General features: G+C 50.0%; 1 protein-coding gene across 3 annotated transcripts in view; it reads right to left on the minus strand.

Annotated features, from left to right (window-relative positions):
• The window catches only part of Arhgef10 (Rho guanine nucleotide exchange factor 10), an 85,008-nt gene that overhangs the window by 24,215 nt on the left and 44,549 nt on the right, over positions 1-16,244 (minus strand). For all 3 annotated transcript variants that reach the window (XM_048456274.3, XM_048456275.3, XM_048456273.3), the window contains 7 exons: positions 15,499-15,644; positions 13,881-14,056; positions 4,114-4,229; positions 3,499-3,626; positions 3,272-3,372; positions 1,680-1,801; positions 834-920 (listed from right to left, as the gene is read on the minus strand). In XM_048456274.3, the coding sequence (XP_048312231.3) occupies positions 834-920; positions 1,680-1,801; positions 3,272-3,372; positions 3,499-3,626; positions 4,114-4,229; positions 13,881-14,056; positions 15,499-15,644 (876 nt within the window). The remainder of the gene's footprint in view (positions 1-833; positions 921-1,679; positions 1,802-3,271; positions 3,373-3,498; positions 3,627-4,113; positions 4,230-13,880; positions 14,057-15,498; positions 15,645-16,244) is intronic.

A 16,244-nucleotide genomic window follows, 5' to 3' on the forward strand; every position in this document is an offset into this window, starting at 1 on the left:
GAGCCCCATGAAAGCCTACTATGCTCCCCACAGTTGACAGTCTAGAGGGAGCCTGATCCTGCGGACAGACAGCAGGTACTCAGCTTCCCTCGGCCTGGAGCATGCTGCCACACCTCCCTGCCTCTCCTGCATGTATTCCATGCAACAAGTAAACAACCCCCTCTGACCCTGTTGGAAGGAAGCCAAACCATCAAGTCCCTGGTTGGGGGGGGGGTGCAGGGAGAGAGAGAAAGAATGTATGTGTGAAAAGCAACTACAAATCTGCTCAGCAGGAAATTATAACCTAGAAGCTTAGCATCTCTGTGGGTCCCTAGGTGGCTGAAACACCAGCTGCCATACTAGAAGCAGGGCTGAACAGCAGCCCTGGCTGTCAACTTGGAGCCATGTATACTGAGAGGGGCAAAGGGAGAGGCAGGAGGCCAGGGGCCCAGGCCCAGGGACCCAGGCCCAGCAAGCTCCTCTGGTGTGCGAGAACCAGAAAGGGCTACTACTACTGAGTATTGCTGAGAGCCTAGACATCGTGTAGAACCAGCTCTGTTTAACCAGGATAGCAGTGTGCACGGCCGGCAGTGTTCGGGAAGAGGAGGAAAGTCAAGGTGTTGAGACACCGGAGTGGAGGACATGCCAGTTCTCCTCACACACCAAAGGGCTTTGTCTTGGGTCTTTCCTCAATGGTAAAATTCTTAGACGGAAAGGAATAAAAGCCAACATTTGAATTTCTAAGTCCACACCTCACAGGAAGGCTCTGTTTGGAAACCTGACTGGGTATTTTCTGGCAAACACCCTGGCCTGTTCTTTCTCAACCTGCCCTAAAGACAAGCAAAGAGCCTTACCCACAGGAAGCCACGTGCTGCGGAGGGCGACGCTGCTTGGCTGTCGTTGCTTAGGTAAGGCTCGGGGTTATAAGCTGCGCACTCGATCTACGACAGAACACAACACTGTGGATTCAAAATGTCTTCCATCCGTGGCTGGCTGAAGCGCGGCCTGAGCCCACGCATACAAACAGCCAGCTGTGGAAGTCTCACAAGTTCATTTTGCAGATGTGAATTCCCAAGGAGGTTTGGTCTTTTGAGTTTTTATCTTTAGAACCCTTCAACCATGCTGAAAGCCAGCTGGGTAGCCAGGAGGACTAAGCCAGGAGCAGGACACCCGACGGTGGGTCCACTGGCCTTCCTGACACATGTGCCAAGTGGTTTTATAGGGCAGGGATTCTGAGGCTTCTAAAGTGTGCCTCGCCTGAGCCAGGGACAAGGCAGCCCCCACAAAGTGGATCAGAGGCCAGGAATAAGAGAGAGGTAACAACAGTGCCAAGTTATTTCTTAAGGAAAGGTACAGTGCCTTGCCAGTGGCATCGGGCCTTGGTGCCTGAGATGAGGACACAGTGGGCACCTCAGCAGGGAAGGTGCACACCACATCAAGCAGATAAAGGCTTCAGAGTCCTGGCCCTCTACAGAAAGGGACTGCTGATCAAGCTGGAGCCCCACAGAAGAGGCTGGAGCACAGCGGACCGGGGCCTACGGTAACCTTAGCCAGTAGCACTGGATGAGCCTCACTGGTGGGCTCCCAGCAAGACCCTCTCCAATACTGGTAATACATCTCCTCTCCAGTAGCACTCACAGGGTGCGACGCCAGCTCCCCAGGTAAATCCACTGCAAAAGCAGGTACTACCGGGCCCTCACCTTGAACTCTGGCTGCTTGGCCACCATCACAGGCATGTGTCCCACCAGGAGAGGGTGCGTCTCCTTCTTGGCTAGGTTGCCATCGTCGTCCACACAGAACCATCCCATGTGGTTCTCCTCCTCTGTGGGCACATTCAGAGAGAGCAGAGCTGAGCTGGGGGTGAATCTGAGTGCCTCCTCCTGTCCCAAGAGCTGCACCCAACAGTCCACGGCTTGTGAGCAAAACTGATTTTATCTCGGGAAGCAACAGTACCTTTCCCTAGCTGGAGGTGGGGGGAGATGACCTCTCACTGCTGTGGCCTAATTCGCTCCTAAACTGCACGCAGCAGCAGCCGCAGAAGCTGCAGAGTGATGGGCTGAGGTCACCCAACAGGCCTGGATCCTTCAAGAAGCTGAGCTGGTCGAACTCAGTGAAAAACCCCCAAACATGAAGGCATAATTTGCTCCCAAAGAAGATGGCCATCTTAGCTTTGAGTAAAAGCAGAAGGGAGCTGACCACCATGCTATTTCACAAGGGGTCATCCCCTTGGTTATGGACACAAGCCATATGAATCCCCCGGGAGAGGACAAAGACTATGTCCCTGTCCTCATTCACATCAGGGAGGCTCCCTTTCACAATAAAAGTCTTTCTTGTTTCACTAACCATTGTTTTCTAGAGGACCAGCAACAGCGTACTTCTGTTTAATTCTTAGGTGACAGTTCAAACCGTCTGCACTTGGAAGAGGATTTCACAAATAGGTGCACACACATCTACCCACATACACAGACATCCATACGTAAGCACTCCCTCATATGCCACATACATGCATACACATGACACCCCAGTGCAAGCTAAGTAAAGAAATCTGTGTATATAAATTCTTGACAAACTATAGGGATGATCTGTCTCCCTACCTCCGTCTCATCTTTAAGTCTATATACCCACCCACCTACCTACCATCGATCTCCCATCTGTCTACCCAATTACCTACTGTCTATCAATCTACCTCCCTATCATATATCATCTACCTACCTATCATCTATCTACCTTATTACCTATTGATTTGCCAACCTACTTATCATTTATCATCTACCAACTTATCATCCATGTATCTACCCACCCACCTACTTACACAGGCTGAATGAATAGAAGTCCCGGGAAAGAGTTATAAAGCCACATCCAGCCACAGGAAAACCACGGGACTTATTTTTAGAGCTGGGGGCCTGAGTGACAAGGTATCGATACGCACGCTGCAGTCCCTGTCGCAGGAGGTGCTAGCACAGAGGCTGAGATGACGTGAGCCTCCTGCTCCTTGAAAGCTGACCCACGCCGGGGTTTCAGGCTCTGGAGCAGAGCTACAGCCCCAGGGGCCCACGCCTATGCTCAACAGTCACAATACACAAGAATGTCTGAGCACAACAGAGGCAACTGGTATGCTCTTGTTTCACTTACTTTTTCCTACTAAAGCTAGGCTTCCTAAACACAGGAAGTTCTCTCTCCACCCTGGTTTTACCCTCCCAGGTGTAGGTAGCACCATACAACCTCTCTGGTGACTCTGAAACGTCTATTTCTGAATGGTGTATGCCCAGTTAGCTCAAACCCTGTGTCTTACCAAGTGCCAGCTTGGCCATCTGCAGGCTGCTGACCCAGGACTCCTTGATGGCAGGTGTAAATGTATTGAACACAGCAGCAAAGAAAGTGGGCCGCCCTGACCTGCCAGACAAGAGAAGCGTCCCCTTTACAGACCACGCTCTGGCACGGACTGGCACGTAATGCAATAACCCAACCAGAAAGCACCCATGACAGAGAACTGCTACACTTGGGTTTTAAGTTACTGACTTGTCCTGCTTTCCTGGGAGCTGCAACTGAATTCTGCAGCGGTCAGCGGCTCTGATGTCTTCTTCTTTCTTCAGGATCAGCCGTTGTAAGCCTGACGTCCAATCGTGAGCTACTGACTGGTTTAAATTCTAGAGGAGATGCATAACACGTTTGTTAGATTTTATAGCATTTTGCTTTGTATCATGACAAGGTCTCACTCTAGCCAAGGATGGCCTGGAATTCACTATGTAGCCCAGGCTGGTTTTAAATTCAAGGCAATCCTCCTGCCTCACACTGCCAAGTGGGTGTGATTACAAGGATGAGCCAGCACACTTTGCTTACACACACTTTTAGAAGAGGAGAAGAAGCAAAGATCTAAGCTGAAAACCCCAGGGAGACTCAATGGTATTCATGTCCCATCACAAAAGCAAATCCCCTGTGGCTGATCATGCAGAAATGCGACTGAGGTTCGAGACGGCGGCACGAAGGAAAGCTACGCTGCCCCAAACAACAGAAGAGCAGTAACAGACACACAAGTGCCCGACTCTGGAGAGCCTGGAGACAAACCCACGCTCACAGATCTGGAAGCCGCAGCAGCGTCCCATCCCGGAGTCCCCCTTCTTCCCTGCCCCGTACCTGATAGCTCCCTCGGAGGTTTCCTATCAGCTGTGAGATCTGTCCAACAACATTCAGGTCATGCAGCAGGTTCTGCAGATCCTGGTACAGCTGCCCTGGCCCCATGTAAACTTTATCTGAAATGCAGAGGAAAAACAAGAATCACTTGCTTCCTACTCAGGGAAGCACCAAAATAAATTTTAGTTTTGCGTGCGTGCGTGCGTGCGTGCGTGTGTGTGTATGAGGAAAATCTAGAATTAAGAAAAATAGCTGCAAACACTTGGGAGTTACTCCTTTGCTAGTTGCTATTTTGGTAATTTATGTGTACAGAAGGATGTCTTTCATCTGCCTCCCGGGACGTTGGTGTCGTGTCTCACAGAACTGCACACTGCACGCTCAGGACGACACAGCACTCACTGCCCTGTCACACCCAAACGCCACCAGTTTCTGCTCACTGGTCTCATCCTGGTCCAGCCCAGGTCTCTGGAGCCCTCGAGTGTCCTAGCCTTCACCTTCCCACAGACCTCCCGGTCTGTCTCTAATGAACTCGACTCTTTTGAAGGACACTGCTGAATTATCTTACAGAATGTCTTATAATTTGACCCACACTTTGTAAGAGAGAGCAAGACAGACAGACAGACGGGTGGATGGGGGCATGGGTGGACAAGGGAATTTCACGTATTTCAGATTTTCCTTCAACTCCTAAGGAACTGAAGATGACCTTGAACTCTTGGTCCTCTTGCCTCTACCTCGGGATCGCTAAGATCGTAACATGTACCACCACGCTGTACTGTGCAGTTCTGGGATCAAACTCAGGACTTCACGCATGCTAAGGAAGCAACTCTGCCAATGGAGCTGCACCCCTGGTCCCCTAATTTTAAACATCATCATTAGAAGTAAGAAACACCCAGACAGGAAATTTTATCAGAATCAAATTTCTAATACCTGAGGTATCCAAAACCATAGAGCTCCCTAAGGACTCCCCAAAGAACATTTAGAATGACCAGAAATGGTTCTCTCCATACACTGGGGGCAGGAGGTGATGTGCACCCTACTGTCTATGTGTCCATAGTCAGTTCCTACCAGCCAACCCCCATAACCAAGCCAGCTCCACCACTTATGGGATTGGGGAGGGAGGTGCAAGGGGAGATTTGCAAATATTCTATGTCCAGATCCCCATAGGCACATGAGTGCTGAGAACAGACCCTCAGCCTCCAAGCTGACTGTGTGACCACCCAAGGTCACACAGAGGCAAGAGGGATCTGAACTCAGAACTATATCCACAACCCAAGCTGCAAACCCGCACGCTCATCCTGTCCTTCCCACCCTCCATCTCACGTAATCATCCCGTAAATCATCCCAGAGCCAGCCAGGGAGAGAGCTACATTTAGAGTCATGGGGCCTTGGTGTCGTGCGGTCTCAGCGGATGGCTGCCTAGCCACAGCCCTGCTTCAGGGGTCCCATGCTGAGCAGTGCCCGCTGGGTTTCAGGCTCCGCTGCTAACCGCTTCAGTTTCTTATGATTCTCATCACTGAATCTGTAAGCTCGGTTTGTACTCTGTCCCGAGAACCACAGAGCTCGTCCGAACCTTTGTTCCGTCCACAAGGCCACTGTGTCAAAGCTGAGGCACAGCTTCATTAACGCGTGTCTCTCAAACACACGCTGTCTCACTGGGGACAAAGCCACCATCATATGAGTGGTTTCTCAGAGCACAGGGCTGATTTGATCACTTCTCATGCCTTCCTGAGTTAGGTGCCTCCCAAGGACCTTGACGTTTCACCGCATGAGGAGCAAACTATGGCAAGGCGTTATTATGAAAGCATCTCCGCATTCTGAGACCCAGACTTTCCGGTCCTCACAGCTTAGTTAATAACACATCTTAGGCTACTGAAGACTCAAGATGGCTATGTACTGTGTACTCGGCCTGTTTGTTTATCATGCTTTTAAGAGAACAAAATGTAACTAGTCCTATTTGCCTTGTATTTCCCATGTAACCAACTTTTACAACCCAAGTTAATACATAAACTTAAGACATGTGCTCTTCCATGTCCTTGACCCAGAGGGCAGTATGTGTGTTTATGTGTGTTATGGCAATAAATGCTGGAAACACAAATAGGCTGAAAGCAACCTCATGCAATAAACTCCACCCCAAACGCTGGAAGAGGCAGACAGATAAGTATCTGATAGCCTTCGCTTGTTCCTGTGCTATCTAGGTCAGTAGGGTTCATGTGTACTAGGCAGTTTCACCCCTTGTAAAACACGGTGAGGATGTCTGAAAAGTGTCCCTCATTCCTTTCCCATGGGATGCTTTCTGTGCTCTTAAATAAAAAACAGAGCAAAAGCCCTCCGTGAGGGACGCAGAGGCCCACCAGACAGCATTCAGGCAGGCACAGACTCAGACTCCTACAGCAAATTATAGACAGACCAGAGACTGTTAGCTACAGAGAGACTGCAGACACAGGGCAGGAAACAGGAACTCAACCTGGGCTCTCTCTTGATTAAACTACCCCAGGGGCAAGGGTCTCGATCTCCTTTCTTCATGAAACACTGATGAACTCTAATGATCTGAATGTCACTAATGCATTCATCAGTGCAGTCAATGTACTAGGTGCACCTATGCACACACACCTACACATCTACGATGCACACACTGACTTCATTTTCCTTTACATTATGCTTACAAATCAAAATATTTTTATCTGGAAACTCACCCACTGCGTTCTCTGTATAAACTTGAGAATAAGCTGTGAACCCAGGCTTGGAGAGATACTATAAATGTGACATTAACTTTCTTCAACACCTACTTTATGTTAGCTTTACAATCACTAATAAATGTTGGCTTTTATTTTTGGTAAGCAGCGCTAAGAATTTCAGGACACATTTTAGACGCCTGCAACACTCTTCAGTTAGCTCACAGGCCAGGACTAGCTCGAGGGCTCACAAAATCACTCCCAACACCTGTGAGACCCCTCATACACACCCCCCAAAGTCACAGTGCCTCCTTGACTCCATTCTCTACCACCACACCTTTGTCTTACCATAACCCATATCTAGCTTTAGCCCAAAAAATAGTATGATTTCATTTACACTGGTGTTCGGTTGATAGGTCCTTTTAGGAGAAACGCCTTGGTTTGGGGGACAAGTGTCCACACTGGTCACAGTTACATCCTGGGCCGTCTTGCCATGACAAATGTCATAGAGCAGAAGTCTGCACCAAGAAGGCGGATCCGTCCATACCAGGCTGCCGAGGAACTCTGCTCCAGCTTCCTCACTTCCCGTCTCTGAGGACAAGGTGAAGAACTAGAAGGGACACCGACTTTCTGGCAAGTGTCAGGAATCTGCCATTTGTGCTTGGACTTGGAGAGAATTCCTCCCTCCCACTCACCTGGTGAGTCAGTCGCATGTTTAAGCAGAGGATACTCTGTTATTAAAGCAGCCTTTTTCGAACTCCTACGAGCCAGAAGCCTTATCTAGGCCCTTCCTCGATTCTCCGTTCCCTTCAAGGAAGACAAGTGATGGGGGGCCAAGGCGGTGCCCTGAGCAGAGACCCCAGCAGGAGGGAAGAAGCTGATAGGAAACAGAGGGGATCTAAGGCGAGGTTGTTCACTTCACCTCAGACACCTGGAGATCTTCCTCAGAAGGGAGGAAGCGGGGACACAGCCTACTGTGTCCTGCCCACTCAGAGAAGAGATGACAGGTCTGCACTGTGGCCACACTTTACCCAGCAGGCCCTCTACCAACGGAGCCCTCTCCTCAGCAATGTGTGTCCACACCCACACACCATCCCTGATGTGAATCTGAGGCTAGTTCTTCTCAGTGATTAAAGACCTCGATACTGAGACCACAAGGGGTGTGTCCACCTCCGCCCAGCACAGGGCAGAGCGGCTCTCAAAGGCGACTTCCGTGGAGGGGAGAGCGAGCCTATTCTCTGGCTCAAACTCCACCGAGTAAAAACACACAAGCAGAAAACTTCTCAGAGCCGATTTCTAGCTACCTGGTGACAGATTCCGAGCATTTCAGACTTTGTGGGTTGATTCTCTATTGCAGCCGCACACAATGGCTCCACATCTTCCCCAGCGTTCTCACGGACACTACCCTTCCCCCTCCCCGTTTCTATGGAAATCCCTAGAACCAGTTAGAAAATTCAGGGTGTAAGCTGAATGGGATCTTATGCGACAAACAAAGAAGGGGCTGTGTGGCCGAGTCAACAGCAAGGACACCTACGACACCCTGGGCAGGAGTGTGGACTCAGACACGACCCTCTCTGAGTCTGGAAGCCGGAATACCTCTGATGCTGGCTGAGGGACACCAGGGGCAGAGGGCTTCCCAGGCCTAGACAAGGCTGTTCTAAGCAAGGTTGTACAGTGGAGGATGCGGGAGCAGGAGTGAAGGAAGCAGTCAGCTGCTGCTGGTCTCCACAGGCTCCCATGCCGTCCCTGCCCCTGGAGCTGCCATTCAGCTCATCTCCAGGCAAACATCTTTTTCCCAGAATGCCACCTGATTTTCCCAGATCTCCAGAGAATCAGCAGGAATGGGAAGGAACTGCTATCCTCTCACAGTAACCAGCTCCAGTCAGTGTCCCGGTCCTCACCTCCACAGGGCCACTTCCCTGGGTCAGGCTTCTGATACCTAAGAGCTCACTGAGCGCAAACACCAGGGTTCAGAACTGGCTTCCTGTGCTGCGGGGAGGGGGGGGTTAAGTCCAACCTCCTGCATATGAGTAACTCCAGAACCATTTGGCAAAGAGTTTTTACACAAAACAAAACAAAAGCAGAATAGGCATTACATCAAACTGAGAAGTTTCTACGCAGCAGGAAGAGCAATCAACTGATAAGCCGTAGAAGATATAAAGATCTGTCTGCAAGCTAAGCACATGACAAAGGATTACCATCTAGACCACCCTAACAAATATCCAATTAATTAAATTAAAAATGGGCAAATAATCTGAACAGACATACATAACATAACATACATTAAGTGGCCAATGAGACCACAAAGAAAAGTTCCACATCAGTAATCATTGCAGAAAGGCAAATCAAATTATACATTGCCTCACGCTAGTGAGAAGGGCTGTCATCAAAAAATAACAAAAGCAGGTGAGAAGTGGAGAAAGGGAATTATGGCCTGGCGCTGACGGGAGTGTAAATTGTTAGTAAAGCCAGCACAGAGAACGGCATGGAGGCGCCCCAGGAAGCCACAAACAAACATGCCCTACGATCTAACTATCCCACCCTGGGTATATATCCAAGGGAAAGCAAGTCAGTATGGCACAGGCCTGTGCTGGTCTCAGCGCTTCTCACGAGTGCCAAGCCACAGAAGCAGCCTGGGTGACCATCAGCAGACAAAACAGGCAATGAGAATGCGGTACACACACAGTGGAAAATTCTATCAATGACACAGCGTATTGAGTTCTGTCATGTGCAGCAAAATGGATGGAACTGGAATACGCTGTGCTAAATGAACTAAGCCGGACACAGAAAGATAAACACCATGTGAGGAAGGTAAGAGGAGGTCCAAATACAAAGAGCTATTCCAGAGGCCGGGGCAGGAAGAGGGGAGGGAGGCTGCAGAGGGGCTGCAGACAGGAGCACTAAGTTCTGAGCAGTACAGTGTGACTACAGTTCACAACCTAGGCATACCTGGAAGAGAGATGACAAGAAGCCCCAAACACGAGGCACTGACAAGGAGATGGCAGCATTAAATACGCAGACAAGTCAGGACGGATGATATGTCAGTACTGACATGTCACACTGTGTCCCACAAACAGTTATAATTATTATGTGTTAACCAAAAGTTGGAAGACAATTTTCAAGGTGATGGAAATACTAAGAATCTTGTTCAATCATTATATTTTGAATTCAGATGTCAAATTATCATCTATCTGACATAAGGAAGTTAAATATAGCAATAATTCATAATAAGCAGCACCAAGAGACGTGTTCTTATTTGGATGAAGAAGACCAGAGCCAAATAAGGCATAGACACCCCGAGTCCCCAGGTCACCTGTGGACCATAAACCAGATAATCCATTACAAAATAACCATCCAGCACAGAAGGCGGGGACCTGCTTCTCTGTCAGTGTTATCAGTGTGTGGAGAGCAGGTTAGTACGCAGAATCCCAACAGATGGTTCATCATCTGCCTTCCCAACCCTGAGCCACAGCCTGAAAAGTCAGCGAAACCTTTTAGACACACATTGCAAAGTGATTCCAGGAGATCTCAACACTTAACCCAACCCGTGGGTCCCTGGAGGAGCCCAGTTCACTGGTTCCCAAGCATCTTTCTATGTGTGTTGTTCATCACGGAAACTCAATGAGACTAACATGCACGCTGTGCCCCCAACAGGAGGCTGTTTTCTGGGTGCTTGGAGCCGTGCAGGGGCAGCTCCTTGCTGCTTCTGCTGGCACAGCCTCACCCTTTCCCAGCACTGGTTGCTAGGCAGTGACACCCACACTCTGCCTCCAACACAGAACAACAGACCCAGCTTCCAAACCTGAATGTTCCAGTCATTCAAACAGCAGAGAAGTCATGTGATTTCAATAAGAACAACAACTTCCACCTAGCTTCTCAAAACGCCCCAAGATAGCAAGTGCAAGGGAGGGGAAGAACACACAGAGGCCGAACTCTGCAGGAAGGACGAGCAAGACTCGGGGCGGTCTCCATGTGAGCTCAGCCTGCTCGGGTGGCTGACTGACAGCTGTGAGGGCAGTGCGTTTACTCCTAAGGACAGGCTGACCCCTGGACACACCCAGTGTTAGCTAGGCCAGCGAGTGTACTGTCTGCTGCAGTAACAGTAACCCCTCCTCTCGTTTTGTCGAGACAGGGTTTCTCTGTGTATCCCTAGCTGTCTTCGACTCAGAGATCAACATGGCTCTGATTCCCAAATGCTGGGCTCAAAGGCGTGCGCCACCACCGCCTGGCAGCAAACCTCTCAAATGCAGGAAGACACCCCGTCACTAAGGCCTGCACGCACACAGGACAACTTGAAGGAGTGGGTTCTCTCTTCCACTGTGTTAGCGGCAGAGACCAAACTCAGGCCAGCCAGGCTTGGTGGCAAGTGCCTGCCGAGCCATCTCACCAGCAAAACATCTTAAATGCCTAACCACCAAGAAGAAGAAAAGTAAAGTAAAACCGTACCTACTGGTGGTGATGACTGGCTAACCGGTTGGCTGCACAATGCATTTCACTTTACACATAAATATCAAAGCATCATATCAAAGATTTGAGACACACCTGGCATGCAATTAAACCTCCGCAGGTGGGCAGGTCCAGTCTGGGAAGCACACCTCATCAAGCCCTTCAGGACTTAGTCATCACTGCCATGTGCAGACTCAGATGAAGGCTCACTGAGCCTCAGGCAGCAAAACATAACTTGGGCCTTTTCCAGTTCTATGTTCCTAAGCATGGAGCAGCATCTCAGGGTAGTCTCCCATGGACCTCAGGGACGGCTGACTGGACTTCCACAGCTGCCCCAGAACCATGGCTCTCTCAGGAGTACCCAGACCAGCACAGCTGCAAGCAGGGGTCACCAGCCGAGTGCACACATGCAAGGGTCAGGCAGGGTGACCACGTCTGTCTGTAGAACCCCACATCTTCCCAGCAGCTAGTTTTAGAGGCACTGCTTATGAGAACACGGTCTCCCTTTTATCTGCCAAACCTTTTATTCCTGCTTTTATTATGGGATGCGTCCCACAGTGCAGCATCTGTGTGTAAGGACAGCCTGGTCGGTGCCAGTTTCACTTACGGCTCAGGACTCAGTGTTTGATTCATCACAGGCTTCTAATAAATAAACTAGAGGAAGAATACGACTTCATTAAACTGCAACACCCACTGGAAACCACAATGCTCTTTAATCCGTCCTACAGATGCCTTCTATACGGCGTGTGCTGTTAGGCTGGGGAATAAGGAATGCAAACCAGGGGAGAAATGAACAGATGAAGTCACACACCCACTAAGCTACCACCTCAGCTGACAGTATTTCAGCATCAGTATCAGCAGTGGGACGATGAGACACGCTCTGCCAAGGCGTGGGTTCATCCACAGTGAGCAGCAGAGCAAATCTCCAGAAGACAGAACGACTGTCTCACTGTTGGAGAGCGTGTAAAAAGATGCCCCAGGGAACGGCTTGGCTGAGGTCATCTCGGGGCTTTCTTATGACACAAAACCAAAACCTGCCTGCAAAATCTGCATGTCTCCAGGACTTTCCCAATTCCTCTTAACAAGACAGAACAGCAATCCTCCCGAGCTCGGGATGAGGACAGCTCCCCTTAGCTGCTTGGCACCCAGCATCCTATGCCACACCTCATTCTTGGACAGTGGGTAAGCTCGGCTCTGCACTGGCCGGCTCCTCCTTCCTTCAGTTTCCTGTGCTTAGCTCCTGCAGTAGCCTTCACGGTGAAGTGGGAGAGAGATGTCGGCGCTCCCGGATGACTCAGCTGTGCACAGCACTTGGTATGGAAAGGTCACCACAGCACACAGGGTGTCAATAAAACGAATCCTTTTCTGATTCTTCCTTCCACAGAGCTGCTCACATCTGGCTTTACACTTTTTCCTAATGTTCTTACTGATTCTAACGCCATTCCACATTTGTGTAGTGCATGCAAGTCATCAACAGAAAAATGACAAGAAAATGTAAGTCTGTGTGTCCACTATGAATTTACCTTGCGATCAGAATCATCAATAGCTGTCTGAACATTGAGAGGCAACCTTAGCTACAAACACACGTTAACACTGACAGCAATGTGAAACACAGCCCAGCTTGCAATCAACACTCCCGAGTAATCTAGAGGGGATTCTAAAGGTCACTTAGAAAAATATTCAATTTCCCCTTGAATAAAATTTCAATGAGCTGCGACAATTTGAAAAATCATTCTCTTCCTGCATCCCCTCCCCCTGTTCTTCCCTTCCCTCCTCACACTGCTCGTCTGTCTGTAATCCGTCTTAGTGTTCTAGGATACTCTCTGGTATTTCAAGTCTACTTGAGCATCTAGATAAAGGTACACTGGTTTAAGCGGCGGGTACAAACTACAGTTAGCATTCAAGAGTCTAATAACTGATACTAGGTTTGAAGAACTAGTGTCCCAGGAAGATGACCAAACAGTTAACATCCCAGGAATTAGAAAAGTAGAAGGGATTAGACCAGATACTCATTGCTCTGTTTGCCTGTGTTTCCCCTAAATGTGTATGCCCAACCAACCAGAAGGGCTCAGTTTCAATGCCTGCTTTCACACTTCTGGGGGCATCAGAAACAAATTCATTGGAAAGGTTGACACTTGTTAAGGTTATGGGCATTTTCCCACTCACTGTGGCTTAATTGGTCCAGAGGCAGAGGTCAATCATGAATTAAATCTAGCTAGTCTTTATTCAGGTTTGAGGTGGAAGAGGAGGAGAAGGCAATGATGGCTGCTCTCAGATCAAAATCTCCAGGCCGAACCACGACTGTGCAGTGCTGAGTCATCCCCAAACACCACCATCCTCCCACTTCACCGTGAAGGCCACGTGCATCAGCTTCCCCTCCCCACAGGGGGCCAGCTGGCACGGAGCAGAGCCTGCCCATGGTCTTCTGACAGCACTACTGATCAATCTACTGCCACCTTGTAGCCAGAGCAGTGTGGAGACAGAGCTCTGACATGTCAGGCAGACAGACAGACAGACAGACAGACAGACCAAGGCACCAGACTGAGCTGTCCCAACAGATGTGCCACTCCAGCTCCAGTGGGGACATGAGGGTCAGGCTCAGAGCTCATGTCGCCCACAGCTTTCATGAAAGCGGACAGGGCTGTCACTCACGTGGCTTCACGTTGGCCACCACGGCCAGGCTTTCAGGCGAGTGTGCGGCATGGTGCCTGCTGTGCTCCCCGGCGCCAGAACTACCTCCGTACTCGATCACATCCACGTGTCCTAGAGGGACACTCCACTTGAGCAGGTATCTCTGGCTCATCACAGCGTGGCTTTCATGTGAGGTCCTAGAAGAAACAGAAGCTGCTGCTTCACGCATGACCGTGGGGCCAAGTTCCGATGCCTCCCGTCCCTCAGCAGGGTAGTCCCGTCCCCGAGCAGCAGGGTAGTCGCCAAGGCACTCAGGATCCTCCTGCGAACAGCAGTGTCTGGCTCCGGCTAAGGCCTCCAACAAGATGGGCAAACAAAATCCTCTCCACAATCTCACTCAGAACCTGAGAACTCTCAGGAACCTGAGGAGTCTGGAGAAAATGTCCCTAGTGTGCAGAGATGTTCTCTGACAGCTTCATCTGGGTTGACGCTAGCTTCCCGTTTATTCTTGTACGGCTGACATTATAGTAACATTGATAAAATTTAGTCACATCCCACACTCCAGGCATGACTGAAGCATGTGCTGAGTGCACAGAGGGGAAACTAAGACCTAGGTATTCTCTTCTTTTACTACAACACGGAACACAAACACGGAACACAAACACCTATGACCAAAGCAGCAGCAGAGCCCACAGTCCACACAATTATACACATGAACAGCAACAGCCATGTCACCGAGGCTGCTCCAGACAGCGTCTGCAGAACGGTCCTCACTCTCGTGGTCAATGTCCTTCACTTGATGACAAGGAGTCAGAGGCTTGGCAAGTGGGGTGACTCTGCCTATCAAGTATCACCCACATATTCTCTCTGCCAAAACTCTGGTAGTGGGAGGAGGGTGGTCACCTACTCACAAGGGCGAGGGTGGTGTGTGGCTGCATGGTTCCCAGCCTGCTCTCCAGGAGGGACAACCCAGACACCATGTCCCATACCTTCCACAGAGCAGGCAACCTGCTAGACCACTCTGTGTTACCAAAGGCTTATCAACGGCTCCTGCAAGGCCAGCAAAAACCTCTCACCAGCCCCTGGAGCCGGCTCCACAAACTGAGGACCCTACCTCCCAGGTTCCCTCTGCTCCGAGGACAAACCAAGTAACAGAACTAATGGGGACAAGTGGGGGTAGACCCAAATGTAAACATGCCAGAAAATAGCTATTTAGAGGATCAGCCAAACAACAACCAAGAGCCACAGGTGACGAGGGAGATGGGAGGGCACAATTCGGGGCTAGCTCCAGCACCAGCCTATGTGATTCACCTGGATGCACCTGATGTCCGCCAGCAGACCCACTGATCCTCAGCAACTCAGTGCCAGAGTTTGTCTGTGTGCAATGCTTGGGTCTCACCCTCAGCACAAATAACAATAAAACGCTAACACTACTACTACTGATGATAATGATGGTGGTGGTGATGGTGGTGATGATACAAAAGCTCTCAATGAGTTTGCTTTCATTAAGGTACTGAATTTGGCCACAGTCTGGTGCAGTTCAGGTGAGAGACTGAATGCAGCCTCTCTCTCCCTCATCTCTGATGTACACAGCGTGTTACTGTAAGGCCATTGCTGTGTGACGTGGGCTCGTTCTTACCGTGAGCTGGCAGTGGCACACATCAGCACATCATTCAACATGAAGAGTCGGCGTTCTTTGGTCTTCATGATTTCTCCCTTGTCATTGTAAACGGTCTCGATCACGTCATCGGATCGAACGAGGTACCGATTTCCACTGCTGAGGAGCTGAGTGTTTGAAAGGACACCAACACAGTCACTACATCGGGGTTCATGTAAAGTAGAAGGGAAGGGGCCGTCCCAAAATATACAATCTTGCAGGATCCATGCTTTATGGCTTAGTCTCTGGAAGAAGGACCCACAGCTCCTGCTCCCTCCTCACACAGAAGCTACGGGGCTCAGTGTGTGGCTTTAAACCACATGTCTTATGAACAGCAACGCTGGGGGTGAAAAGCCACTTAGCAACGGTGAGTCTGTGCCCAGCCTGATTCACTGGTGCTGGTTTGCCACTATCGGTGACTGCACACAGGACTTCATGCAGCCCAGCCCGTGTTCGACCACTGAGCTACACCCCCCAGGGGCTGGATCTGGTCTTCTTATCATCTGCCACTGTGTCACTGAGCCAAAGAGACATCAGCTGAAGGGTGTTCTACACCGGTCAGTACCACGGGATGTCACTTCATGCTCAGAACAGAAAACACAGCACCTTTGACCCAGATGACTGCTACCATCTCTGAGCCTAGCCTATTATCCTGACTGCCCAGCTCCCACAAACTGGCTAGAAGCCAACATCGTATCTGGGCCTTTCATGGCCTGTGCAGAGGATCG

The sequence above is a fragment of the Myodes glareolus genome, chromosome 23 (genome assembly GCF_982192425.1).
Source record: "Myodes glareolus chromosome 23, mMyoGla1.1, whole genome shotgun sequence".
NCBI lineage: Eukaryota > Metazoa > Chordata > Mammalia > Rodentia > Cricetidae > Myodes > Myodes glareolus.